Source organism: Branchiostoma lanceolatum, chromosome 17 (assembly GCF_035083965.1).
Source record: "Branchiostoma lanceolatum isolate klBraLanc5 chromosome 17, klBraLanc5.hap2, whole genome shotgun sequence".
Lineage (NCBI taxonomy): Eukaryota > Metazoa > Chordata > Leptocardii > Amphioxiformes > Branchiostomatidae > Branchiostoma > Branchiostoma lanceolatum.
In genome coordinates this window covers 15,547,262-15,560,722 of record NC_089738.1, presented here as the reverse complement: position 1 = coordinate 15,560,722, position 13,461 = coordinate 15,547,262, and the positions used below count along the sequence as shown (strand labels likewise).

General features: G+C 42.1%; 1 protein-coding gene and 1 long non-coding RNA gene across 4 annotated transcripts; one reads left to right on the top strand and one right to left on the bottom strand.

The window, feature by feature from the left end:
- Positions 1-2,013: 2,013 nt before the first annotated feature.
- Positions 2,014-2,972, bottom strand: LOC136422599 (uncharacterized). The gene is made up of 3 exons (XR_010753641.1): positions 2,885-2,972; positions 2,330-2,407; positions 2,014-2,148 (listed from the first exon to the last, which is right to left on the bottom strand). It is a non-coding gene; the product is annotated as an uncharacterized lncRNA (long non-coding RNA).
- Positions 2,973-3,886: 914 nt separating this feature from the next.
- On the top strand, positions 3,887-12,307 carry LOC136423242 (ferredoxin-1-like). Of its 3 annotated transcripts, none has more exons than XM_066411351.1 (4): positions 3,887-4,033; positions 5,128-5,369; positions 5,754-5,845; positions 11,876-12,307. In XM_066411351.1, exons 2-4 carry the CDS (start codon positions 5,147-5,149, stop codon positions 12,074-12,076), a joined length of 516 nt encoding a protein of 171 aa, XP_066267448.1. In that variant the 5' UTR covers positions 3,887-4,033; positions 5,128-5,146; the 3' UTR covers positions 12,077-12,307. The 3 variants fall into 3 exon arrangements, with proteins under 3 accessions (XP_066267448.1, XP_066267447.1, XP_066267446.1); XM_066411350.1 differs by lacking the exon at positions 11,876-12,307 and adding an exon at positions 6,400-7,301 and having other exon boundaries at positions 3,911-4,033; XM_066411349.1 differs by lacking the exons at positions 3,887-4,033; positions 5,128-5,369; positions 5,754-5,845 and adding exons at positions 8,904-9,037; positions 10,256-10,497; positions 11,007-11,098 and having other exon boundaries at positions 11,876-12,257.
- The last annotated feature ends 1,154 nt before the right edge of the window (positions 12,308-13,461 follow it).

The window sequence follows — 13,461 nt, the reverse complement described above, 5'->3', positions numbered from 1 at the left end:
CCGGCATGTCAAAGCGCCCCCCCCCCCCACAATCACATATAAATTGAATAGTCGCCACTCCTGGATTTGGTGTCAATTTCTTCTTCTCTTGAGTTTTCCCAACTACAATATTGTATTTTCTGGTTAGAATGTATGATTTTCTTCATATCAATCAAAGTTAATTGTTCATCATAAGAATTATTCTTTTATGTGAGACCAAAGAATTTGGAATGCCAAAGCGCCTTTTTTTTTCCTATGGTCTCTTGTAGACTCTAAGATCACACCTCCTATACTGACATCAAATTCGTCATACCTAGAGTTTTCTCAACTACAACTTTCCATTCATTACTACAGTGTATGTTTCTCTCTTCATAAAGTCAAGATTCTTGTTGTTCATACGAAACATTTCTTCAGGGGACCCCAGGGAATCCGGCTTGTCAAACCGCCCCCCCTCCCCCATAGCCACATATAGATGGAATAGTCGCCACTCCTGCATTTGGTGTAAATTTCTATAGCGACTTCTCTTGAGTTTTCCTAATTACAACATTGTATTTGTTGGTTAGAGTGTATATTTCTCTCACTATGAACTCAGGTCATTTGTTTATCATAAGATTTATTCTTGCATGGGAGACCAAAGAATTTCGAATGCCAAAGCGCCTATTTTTCCCATGGTCACTTTTAGACTCCAAGATCGCACCTCCTATACTGACGTCAAATTCGTCTCCCCTGGAGTTTTCCCCTCTTTAACTTTGCATTTATTACTTACAGTGTATGTTCCTCTCTTCATAAAGTCAAGTCATTTGTTGTTCATAAGAAACACTTCTTCAGGGGACCCCAGGGAATCCGGCATGTCAAAGCCCCCTCCCCCCTATAATCACATATATATCAATTGAATAGTCGCCACTCCTGCATTTGGTGTCAATTTCTACTTCTCTTCAGTTTTCCCAACAACAAACATTGTATTTTCTGGTTAGAGTGTATGCTGCCCTTACTTTAAATCAAAGTTACTTAAGCTTGTTGATCATAAGAGTTAGTCTTGTATAGGAGACCAAAGAATTTGGCATATCAAAGCGGCTATTTTCCCCATGGTCACATGTAGACTCTAAGGCCGCTCCTCCTATACTGACGTCAAATTCATCCTCCCTAGAGTTTTCCCACCTTCAACTTTGCATTTCTTATTAAGAGCGTATTTTTCTCTTTTCATAAAGTCAAGTTAATTGTTGTTCATAAGAAACATTTCTTCAGGGGACCCCAGGGAATCCGGCATGTCAAAGCCCCCCCTCTATAATCACATATCAACTGAATAGTCGCCACTCCTACATTTGGTGTCAATTTCTACTTCTCTTGAGTTTTCCTAATTACAACATTGTATTTGTTTGGTAGAGTGTACATTTCTCTCACTTTTAATTCAGGTCATTTGTTTATCATAAAAATTATTCTTGCATGGGAGACCAAAGAAATGAAATTGGAATGCCAAAGCGGCTATTTTTCCCATGGTCACTTGTAGACTCTAAGATCGCACCTCCTATACTGACGTCAAACTCGTCTTCCCTGGAGTTTTCCCCTCTTAAACTTTGCATTTATTACTTACAGTGTATGTTCCTCTCTTCATTAAGTCAAGTTATTTTTTGTTCATAAGAAACATTTCTTCAGGGGACCCCAGGGCATGTCAAAGCCCCCCCCCCATAATCACATATCAATTGAATAGTCGCCACTCCTGGATTTGGTGTCAATTTCTACTTCTCTTGAGTTGTCCCAACAACAACATTGTATTTGTTCATCCACCACTCATAGTCTTTATTGTCGCACCTCTTACATTTAACGTTGATTGATTCTTTAGTTGAGTTTTCCCAACCACAAATTTGTTTTTATAAGTTAGGGTATATCACACTTTATGTATCTCTTACTATGAATTATCGGTATTGTGGTTCATTGCCATGTTATAAAACAGGTACAAACCTTAGTACTCCTTGAATACAACAGTGAAGAAAAGAATTGCAATAATGTAGCTCTAATTTTTTAACATACGCCATGTATCACTGCAACTTGTAGCTGAGGTAGTTGAGCACCTACATGATGACTTTACTGTTGACGTAACCTCCGTCTGGAAAACGTGACGCCAGAAGGTGACTTCCGGTCAGGAAAATAAACTGCCACGTGATTGCAGCACTGTATGACGGGAAGGATATTTGATCAAGTAATGGCTTTAATGGTTGTTTGAACAAATTCTACCACATGTCAATGTTGGCAGGGTGGAGCAATATAAGTATACTACAAAATTTTACATACATGTAATACATATTAACTAATACATATACCTTGTATATATAATATACACGCTTAAGCCTACCTTGGCCCATGTCGCCCAGTGAATGGGCAGAGCAGAACACAGGAAACACCACCAGACACAAACAGAAGCACAGCTGACCTGAGACGTGTTAAAAAATCACAGGTATCATACATGTATATGTTACAGTTTACGAACCTATATGTTACAGATTACGGACCTATAACTAGAGATTATCCTACGACATCATTGTTTTGATTTCAACTCACGTTACATAAATGTCATCCGCAAGTTGAAGAGTTACATTGAAAAATTAAAGTCATTCCCACACTATATGGTGTATAGCATAGCTTCCTTAGCAGGGTCTACGAGTCTATTTTTTTCTGATGGCCGGCATGTAAGTTCTATTGCACTCGGTTTTTATTACACTCGGTTCGTTGTTGCCAGCCTCCGCACGGCAAAATCAGAAAAAAGGCCAGGCTCGTAGAAGCTACGAAGGAGGTTATGTATAGGACAGCGCTCACCCCCGTTTCTATTGCCCTGGGGCCACACAGCAATACAAGCACTTTAGCGGAACGATATTCGAGGAGAGATTCAGTTTTTGTTTTTTTCAAATACCTGCCACAGTAGAAAAGTCCAACAGCGATCCCAGCAGCGGCCAAGAACAGGCGGAAGAAACCTGCCTGTTTCTTTCGGACTTCATGAGGAACAGCATTGACACAGCATATCAGAAGGGCGGATAGCAGCTGTCCCAAAACAAGGTCATTGAAAAACATGCTGTCTCTGGATTTAGACACAGAGATCTTGTCCGGTTTAGGTTACCTGCGGCGAGAACGTTTTAAAACTGCTGCATAAATTTTATGCAAATTCATGTATCCGTGTGTACTTGTCTATCACTGAGGATGATGGCCGGATGATATCTAATGGATTGACAAACAAAACTCCCACGTGTTCAGAAGATGAATTATTATTTCATGGCAAACTAGTGTTTGTTGCGTAACGTATGTCAACTTTTCTTCGATCTATTGAAAATATTGGACACTTTGGCGCTCCGATCAAAGTAATTAGAGCAACGTATACTAGCCTCCGTTGCAGACTCCTTCCGGCTATTTTCTTTTTCAAGTTACAGTTTTACTATTACATTTTTTTTCTTATTGCTGGCCGTGAATAAGAAAAAAATGTAATAGTAAAACTGTAAATTGAACAAGAAAACAGCCGGAAGGAGTCTGCAACGGAAGCTATAGCTACGTGTACGACAAATTTGAAAGAAAACTCTTGAGCAAGAACCACATAACAAAAAACGGCTAGGGGCAAAATACATACTTAACGCATGAACTTTGAAGAACAAATTACAGCTAGTCGACTGAATAGCTTAAGCAGGACAAGCATAACAAAAATCAATTAGGTGGTTGGCTGGCAAGGTTTGGGTTTGACTTTATTTTCCAGCAACCCATTGAATCCGGTAGAGACCCCTCGGGAATTGGTTAGAAGTTGGCCTCCACCTGGATTCCTCAATAGAATGACTTGTCCTTGGGAAACCCTCAGTGCATTGTGACAGAATCACACCAAGTCAACAAAATCGAGGTAACAAAGAGATGGCATGTAACTGAACAGGTTACAATTACGGGTCACGTGCTGTTTGCGGGGTGTGGTGACGTAGAATCTGTTCATTCGACGCTTTGTCAGTCAACAAGAAAGTCGCAAGTTCCGAAAAACAGCCGTGTCAAGGTGGAAAGGCAAGCAAATCGGTGAAGCAGCTCAAACAAGGTATTCCACAAGCAAATAATCGTGGGAGCTAGGGGAATTGTATCGTGTTCTGGTGGCAGAGCATAGTATTTCGTCTATGGGGATTTATCTGGGTAAGGATCACAAAGTGACCTACTACAATTGACTGACGCGAAGTTGAAACTATAGTAGGGTGCAGTAGAGAAGCACGAGAAACGAATATGTTTGAGTTAAGGGTACAATCTGTAAGATAATGGTTTATTGGCGTTTGAGGCCCACCTTAAAATGGCGTCTTGGGGAGGTGAACTGAACTGCAACCGACTCACCCGACAGGCAGTCGTGATGTTTACGCGCATTTCTACGCCGACTGTGCAAATTTTACCGATTTCTACGATCTGAAACCCTGCTTATTCTTCTACTATGTAGGACAGCTTTTGCCTCGATGACTTGAAGAACAAATGACGAAGTGTTCAAGATTTTTGTCAATTCTTTACCGCGACGGGAGTTGTGGATAAATACTTTGTCCTGTGACCTTAATTGTTGCCCCAATATCTTTTATCACTGCAAACATTTTTGTGGACAGGTAAGATAGTTATGGCATATTGGAGGTCTCGACCGATTTTAAACCTCTCACCACTGTAAGTCTTCAGCTTCCTGTTAACATGGGCAAAGGCAACTTTGATTGCATGTTACCAAAACTGAAAATACCAGTACAATATGTTGTCATATGGTTCGTTGCACATGAAATTTTAAAAAACGATAGATAAAAAATAAACAAGATAAAGGGGTGGGAACCACTTCTCAAAAACGTTGTCTGTAGATTTTGGGAGCAGCCCCAGGCAGTTACATCCACACAAAAGGCGTACTCAAAACAAAATTATCTCAACTAAGTAGGGGGAGTCTTTCTTCTTTTGTTGGAGAAGCCTTAAGAGTAAAACATCTCGCTCAACCAGTCCACTTCCAAGGACATTCTGTAGTTAAGATCTCTAACAGTTGCCTATAGTAGCTTCGACAACTTTTTACATTGCTTTTCAATCAATTGATTAATTTCTACAGGATCGCTGGTATCATCTTCACTGCCATTAAATGCACCTGCCAATTTTTGTCTTTAAACTTTAACAAATATATTTAAATAGTTTCAGGAAAGCCATCATCATGCATCTGTTTGTGCAAAGCAAGAAAAACTACGGACTTCTGGGGATCACCGGAGAGGAGACCATCCGAACCATCAAGGAGCGGGTCTTCAAGCTGGAGGGTCTGCCGGTGGACCAGCAGATCCTGTACTACTCCGGGAAACCGCTAGAGGACGCTGCTACGCTGATTGGCTCCGGGGTACCCGACATGGGGACCTTGGACGTGAATGTGCGCACACGTGGAGGTGAGTTGTTCTGATTTCTTGGGGCTCGGTAAGTTGTTGGTGTTGGCGAGTTGCTATTCTTCCCGCTTCTTGCAACTTTCCTTCCCGTCGTATTGAATCAATCTCCATTCGTGTGAATGGAAGCTATCTATGATAACAGGTTTTAGTTTTGTAAAGCGGAAACCTATTCTGTTTTACCCTGCAGACCAAGGTGCAGACCAAGGACGCCGCCATAGTTAGTTGTGACGTCATCGGTCGGCCATATTGTTCATCACATGTTATCACAGCGAGCTGGTATGCCAGACACATATGATTGTAATGGCATCCAACTAAATATATATATAAATATATGGCTTACCGTGACTTCTCAAGTATAATCTCTAGTATGACATGTTTGCATACCAGGAGCCACGTACAAGGTAACCTTCAAGACCCCGGATGGAGATAAAGTGATTGACTGTCCTGACGACAAATACATCTTGGACGAGGCTGAAGAGGTAAGAACTGCAGAAAGGGGGAGGAATTACAAGAAATACGAATGCCGGACGAAAAGTCGACACTAGAGAGGTACAAAGGCAGGTCCCAGACTGGTAATGTTGAGAGAGATTTTGAACCAGCATCAGTGCAGTTTCCAAAAGAAGGTATACACGGCTATGGAAGATATATGCCTTGACGCGTACAGCTTTCAACAAATCTTCCATCTTCTGAACATGTGCTCCATGATCTAATCTCCAAGCAGATCCAACGGTTGCAAAGACCGAATCCAACTGACAGGAGAAGTTTTTATTGCAACCTGCCAGTTGGATATGGTCTTTGGAACCGTTGGATCTTCTTGGATATTATCCATGATCCACAAAGAAATGCCCCTTCCCGTAAAAAAAGTTGTGGCAAAAATCTCACACAACCCCCATCCCGACTTTCGAACTCAGCGGCCGGGATTCCCAATATGACGAAAGTCATCTACAGGTTTGAGAAGACCCAGATTTACTGTCTTGCTTTTTTGTATCTTGAATACTAGTAGTATCTAATTGCTGGCCCTTTCCAACCGCAGCAAGGACTGGACCTCCCCTTCTCGTGCCGGGCGGGGGCGTGTTCCACCTGCGCCGGTAAGATCGTGTCCGGCACCGTGAGTCAGGACGACCAGTCCTTTCTGGACGACGACCAGATGGCCTCAGGATACGTCCTGACCTGTGTGGCCTACCCGACAAGCGATGTGGTCATCGAAACCCACCAAGAGGAGGCTCTCTACTAAGGCACAGCAGCAGTATGGAATGCTATAAGCTCTTTCACAATTTCGAATACACATGCGCAAGGTCAAAGTTGAAGGCCTCTGGCTTGTAAACAATTCTCGTATCGATCTGCATAACAATGTCCATACGTGTTTAGTTTATGTCTCATGGGCCCTTACCTTTGACATATGCGTGCTATGAATGATGAACGAGCTTATTCCAGCATACTGCCTTTATGATATACACGTCATGTGTGCTGCTGAATAAGTCTGGGTGCCATACTATTTCTGCCAAGTACAAGAGCCCCTGTAAACTAACATGGATGGCACCCAGGCTTCTACTGCATCGAGGGCAACAAAAGTAGTCGGTTTAGTTCAATAGGTGTGCACTTGTAACGTTATCTACGTATACGAATTTTGCTAACGTCTATTAAACGAAGGACCTTAGATCTTCAGGAAACTGTTGCTTAGGCACTCCAATGTTCAATGCAGTAACCCCCACGATATTTAGCTCAATTACTAATCAGATAGTGTTTGTTGTTTGCGAGGTTTCACTGATAATTCGGCATAGAGTTGGTATAAAACTATAACGTCCTTGGTAAAATACTTATCTTAATATCCTACTCAGACACTAACTGAAGAATACCTACAACCCCGGAATGGTTCTACATATAACATATATATGCTTTACATGTTTGAATTATGGCCATAGGCATCATATAGTTTATTCGTGTATGTTGTCCTTTTGATTCCATTTCAAGTATATTTATCTACAAACCGCATAATAAGTGAGCCCCTGTCATTCTCCTATTGAGTCATAGCCCTCACACTTGGTGAGTTGAACTTGTCTCAAAAATATTTCTGACTTGGGGAGAAGAAATGCTGTTCCAGTCCCATTCAGTGTTACCTGTAAGCTTGAAGTGGCCCTCTGGTCTCGTTAGGTGGTAATCACACATTGAGTACAAGGAAAATCCTTCTTAAAAATCCTGGCCCGAATTAATTTGTCCTGACGAAAAATAATGAAATCCAATTTGTTCTTGACTCGTCACATGAAATGACAAATAAAAGCACCGTTTCTGTTTATGAACTGACGACACACCCTAATTGACAACTTATAAACTATATATATACCTCCGTAAAACAGTTGAGTAAATACCCGGGTAGGGGTGTATTTTGCGCAGATACATGTATTTGAGTCTGATAATGGAAAATTCTGCAAATATAGATTTTCCTCATTAGCTATGCAAATTAAGTCACAATTAGTATAATTGGCACTTCATTATGTATATCTCTGTCTAAGCTACCTGCATACTAAGTATCATATTGACAGTCCTATAATTTTCCAATTAGATGAGATATGTTTTTTGCATTAATTATGCAAATTAGGAATTTATTTGCATAATTTGTATCTGTCGATGATCCACTTTCCATAAACTACATACATTACATGTATTTGAGTCTTATGATGGAAAACACTGCAAATATCGATTTTCCTCATTAGCTATGCAAATTAAGTCCTAATTAACATGATTTGCACTTCATTGTGTACATCTCTGTCTAAGCTACCTGTATGCTAAATATCATGGAAATCTGTCGTTCCTTTGTTCAGTTATTCTCCTTAGAAGATTTTCATGATAACGCCCCTGCAGTTCCAGAGCAAGCTGCTAGGGGGCATAAACCCACACCACGTCTTCATTACACCACAAGCTATCTGCCACCAAAACATTAATACCATAGCACGTCCAGGTCAAGAGATACAAAAATGGAATTTCTGCTGCAGTACCAAGGTCACATACCAGGGGGCCAAAAATCGGCCTTGAATTTCGGCTTCACAACACCTGCCCACATACCAAATATCATCGCAATCCATCAAGAGGTTCTTGAGTTATGCTGACTACAGTAGTCCGGAAACATAAACAGACAAACAGACAAACAGACACACAGACACACCCAAAACAATATATCCATTTTTCATGGAGATAAAAACGGCTAGGGGCAAAATACATACTTAACGCATGAACGTGGAAGAACAAATTACAGCTAGTCGACTGAATAGCTAGAGCTTAAGCAGGACAAGCATAACAAAAAATGTGGCTGGCTGGCAAGGTTTGGGTTTGACTTTATTTTTCCAGCAACCCATTAAATCCGGTAGAGACTACTCGGGTATGTATAATTGGTTAGAAGTTGGCCTCCCCCTGGATTCCGCAATAGAATAACTCGTCCTTGGGAAACCCTAAGTGCATTGTGACAAAATTACACTACATCGACAAAATCGAGGTAACAAAAAGATGGCATGTGACCGAACAGGTTACAATTACGGGTCACGTGATGTTCAGGTGAAGATTACGTATAATTTGTTCATTCGACGCTTTGCCAGTCAACAAGAAAGTTGCAAGTTCCGAAGATCAGCCCTGTCAAGTTGAAAAGGCACGCAAAGCGGGGAAGCAGCAGCCGAAACAAGGTAATGAGAAGTAATCCTCAAGCAGGTCTTCGTGGGAGGGGGATTGCATCGTGTTCTGGGGCAGAGCATAGTATTACGCCTATGGGTATTTACAAATGCAAAAATTTTTGTGGACAGGTAAGATCTTGTGCCATGTTGGAGGTCTCGATCGATTCTAAAAGTCTTACCATTATAAGTCTGCATGCTGGGCAAAGGCAAATTATATATAATTAGTCCCAGTATATTCGTATCATGTAGTAAGCCCCGCGGTGACACATATCCAAACATGGCCTCGATCCCGACCTTCCCCCCGAGCTATGGTTGGGGGTGGTTCTGGAGCTAGGTCGAGTGAGTTCGACTGGTATTCGGCGCGGTTGGCTGGTGTTCGGCTGCGCCAGCCAAATGTTTTGAAAATTTCAAAACATTCAGCGGTGGACGGTAGGTCAGGCTGGTGGTTTGCTAGTGGCTGGGAGAAAGTCAGTAGTGGTCAGGGTTGTGTTTGGGAGTCGAAAATGGATTCTTGATTTAAAAGGGCAGCATACCCGACCTACCGCCAACCTCGTGTAACCGGGGCTTAACGTTGCTTTGGGTCGTTGTACCCGAAATAAACAAATAGATAAGAAATAAATGATATTAATGGGTGGGCACTACTTTTTTAAAAAGTTGTTTTTGCCCGTGTCGAGTCTGTGCAAATTTTGGAGAAGCCCCAGGCACAATAGTCTCTACCAGACTAACTACGCCGGCTATAGGGAGAACATTTGCCGGGGAACTTTGGCCATGGAAGGTTACATTCGCAGGCAATATTGGACCCTCTCTCCATAGCCGACTCCCTTCATTATTTCATACAATTGATCATGACTCTATTTGGCCAATTTTTACTATTTTCCCAGCGACCCGCGGAGTCTGGTAGAGCCTAAGGCACAACGTGCGTACACAAAAGACGCACGCAAAACCGATTTTATCTCAAGGTGGCGGACTCTGCTTCTTTTGTTCTTTCGTTGGTAAACCATAATTATCTGCAGCATTAGGAGCAAAGCATCTTGCTCAACCAGTCTACTTCCAAAGACATTCCGGATCCGTGCTTAAGATCTCTAACAGTTGCGTAGTAGCCTTCAACAACTTTTTACATTGCTTTTGAACTAATTAATTAATGTCTACATGACTGCTGGTATCATCTGCTTGTCATTACGCGCACCTGTCAATTTCTGTCTTTAAACTTTAGCAAATATATTTACATAGTTTCAGGAAAGCCAGCATCATGCATCTATTCGTGCAAAGCAAGAAAAACTACGGGCTTCTGGGGATCACGGGAGAGGAGACGATCCGAACCATCAAGGAGCGGGTCTTCAAGCTTGAAGGTCTGCCGGTGGACCAGCAGATCCTGTACCACTCCGGGAAACCGCTAGAGGACGCTGCTACGCTGATTGGCTGCGGGATACCCGACATGGGGACCTTGGACGTGAATGTGCGCACACGTGGAGGTGAGTTGTTCTGATTTCTTGGGGCTCGGTAAGTTGTTGATGTTGGCGAGTTGTTATTCTTCCCGCTTCTTGCAACTTTCCTTCAAGTCGTATTGAATTATTCTCCATTCGTGTGAATGGAAGCTATCTATAATAACGAGGTGTTAGTTTTGCGAAGCGGAAACCTATTCTGTGTAACCCTGCAGACCAAGGACGCCGCCGTAGTACTTTGTGACGTCATGAGTCGGTCATCTTGTTTACCACATGTTATCTCATCCAACTTGTATGCCAAAGGCTTGTGATTGTACTGGAGTTTATTTTCAACCGGCCACCCGTTAAAACCATGGGGAAGATCTAGAGATGCCGCTTCAGTGAACGTTCAGTGCCCAGAAGTGGTCCATATGGCCTTGCACTGAACAAATTCGTTTAGAAATATATATATGATAGTCAACAATGTTTGCGAAACATCAGTAAGGTAGTACATTGTCTATTCCTCAATTTTAATCCCCAATATAACGTGTGTATTCTAGGAGCCACGTACAAGGTAACCTTGAAGACCCCGGATGGAGATAAAGTGATTGACTGTCGTGACGACGAATACATCTTGGACGTGGCCGAAGAGGTAAATCTTTACGGTGGAAATGTGAAAGAAATGCAACAAATGAGAATGGAAACGTCTTGGAAAACACATTGTATATACCAAGACAAGACAACAAACAAAGGAATAAAGCGACCAACACACCGGCTGATTACAATATCTCCCTTTTCACCGAGGTAATGATGATTAATCTAAGAAAGCTAGAACCCTATTAACCTCTTAAAACCCACTCATTGTAGAAAAGGTGGGTCACTTTGTCTTCCATTGCTTCCAAAGGAAAGGCAAGGAAAGTGATCTCGAAGCAGTTTAGCTCAATTGAACTCGATGAACAAATGAGCTAATCGTCCACTGGTTGTGACAGAGAAGACAAACGATATGTACAGTATTTACAGGTTCATTGTATACCCGAGAAATTCCTCTAGCTCTTTTCGACAAGCATAATGAACAGTGGACCACGGCTTAATGTCCCGTCCTAAGTGCGACCCTTTCCAGTAGCGTGTATGTCGGGTGAGCGACACAGCCGGGATCGAACCCGGGACTTCTAGTTCCAGAGGCAAGATCGCTAACCACTGGACTACGCACGCTACCTATTCCAAATAAGAAGACAGACCCAAAAAAACGTAGATTGTACTCCGTAGCAGTTCTTATAACAGTCACTTGTTCCACTTCTCACCATTGTTAACTTGCACTGTCTGTATACTTTTTCAATGTATTGTTTCATGTTTCAATTAGCTCTCGGGGAAGAAATTGCAAATAAACTCTTATTATTGATAATTAATATTGAGCCTTTCCCAACTGCAGGCCGGCCTGGACCTCCCCTTCTCGTGCCGGGCGGGCGCGTGTTCCACCTGCGCCGGTAGGATCGTGTCCGGCACCGTGAGTCAGGACGACCAGTCCTTCTTGGACGACGACCAGATCGAAAGTGGCTACGTCCTGACCTGTGTGGCCTACCCAACAAGCGATGTGGTTATCGAAACCCACCAAGAGGAGGCTCTCTGCTGAAGCACAACAATATGCTCGTTCACCTTTCCAAACACGCATGCGCAAGGTCAAAGGTGAAGGCCACTGGCTTGTAAACAATTCTCGTATCGATCTGCATAACAATTTTCAGACGTGTTTTGTTTGTCTCGTGGGCCTTTACCTTGGACATGTTACCCACCGCACATGCGCACTCAGGAATGGTGAACGAGCTTATTCCAACATACTGCCTTTATGATATTCGCTTCATGTCATGAGTGCCGCTGAATACGTCTGCGTGCCATGTATGCTACTTGGCTTATCGCTCCATCAAGTACAATGAGAGCCTCCGTAAGCTAACTTGGATGGCACCCAGGCTTCTATACCGAATCGAGGGCGACAACTTGAAGTAGTGGGGTTTAGTTCAATAGGTGTGCACTTGTATCTACGCTTATACGAATTTTGCTTTATATAGATCCTTAGAAAACTGTGACTTAAGCATTCCAATGTTCAATGCGTTAATCGCCAGGATATTTGTTAACAATTGTTTATTTTCGCGAGGTTTCACTGATAATTTGGCATAGAGTTGGTATCATAAATATGACCGGTCTTTGGTAAAATACATATAGATGCTTTAAATGTTTGAATTATGGCCATGAACATCATAGTTTATTCGCTTAGGGTTATCTCTGTCCTAATCAAAACATGTGATTAAAATCATGCGCGACGTGGTGTTGCGGGGAAATAAAATCGGTTAACACAAACTGTGTATGTTGTCCTTGTTATTCCATTTCAATTATATTTATCTACATACATACATATATAATTCGTGAGCCCCTGTCGTTCTCCTATTGAGTTATAGCCCTCACACTTGGTGAGTTGAACTTGTCTCAAAAATATTTCTGACTTAGGGAGAAAAATGCTGTTCCAGTCCTATTCATTTATTGACCTGTAAGCTTGAAGTGGCCTTCGGGTCTCGTGCATTGAATACAAAGAAAATCCCTTTTAAGAAATCCTGGCCCGAATCAATTTGTCCTGACAAAAAATAATGAAATCCAATTCGTTCTTGACTGGTTACGTGAAATGACAAATAAAAGTACCGTTTCTGTTTATGAACTGACGACACACCCTAATTGACAACTCATAATTCATACCTCCGTAAAACAGTTGAGGAAATACCCGGGCAGGGGTGTATTTTGGGCTGCTAGTTACACCGGCCGGTCAAACTAAGGTCGACCGGTCATATATCCTGGTAAATTATTAATTAGTCTTTAGATGTAGCTAGATATCACGTTTTATTATCGCTGTAAATATGCTTGTTTTTCACCATGACCTGTACTTAGCTCATCAGAGCATAAACGTGCAATAAAGGTCTTTCATTCATTCTGGGCAGGGGTGTAGTCTGGGCTAATACACCCAGTCAGCTTGTC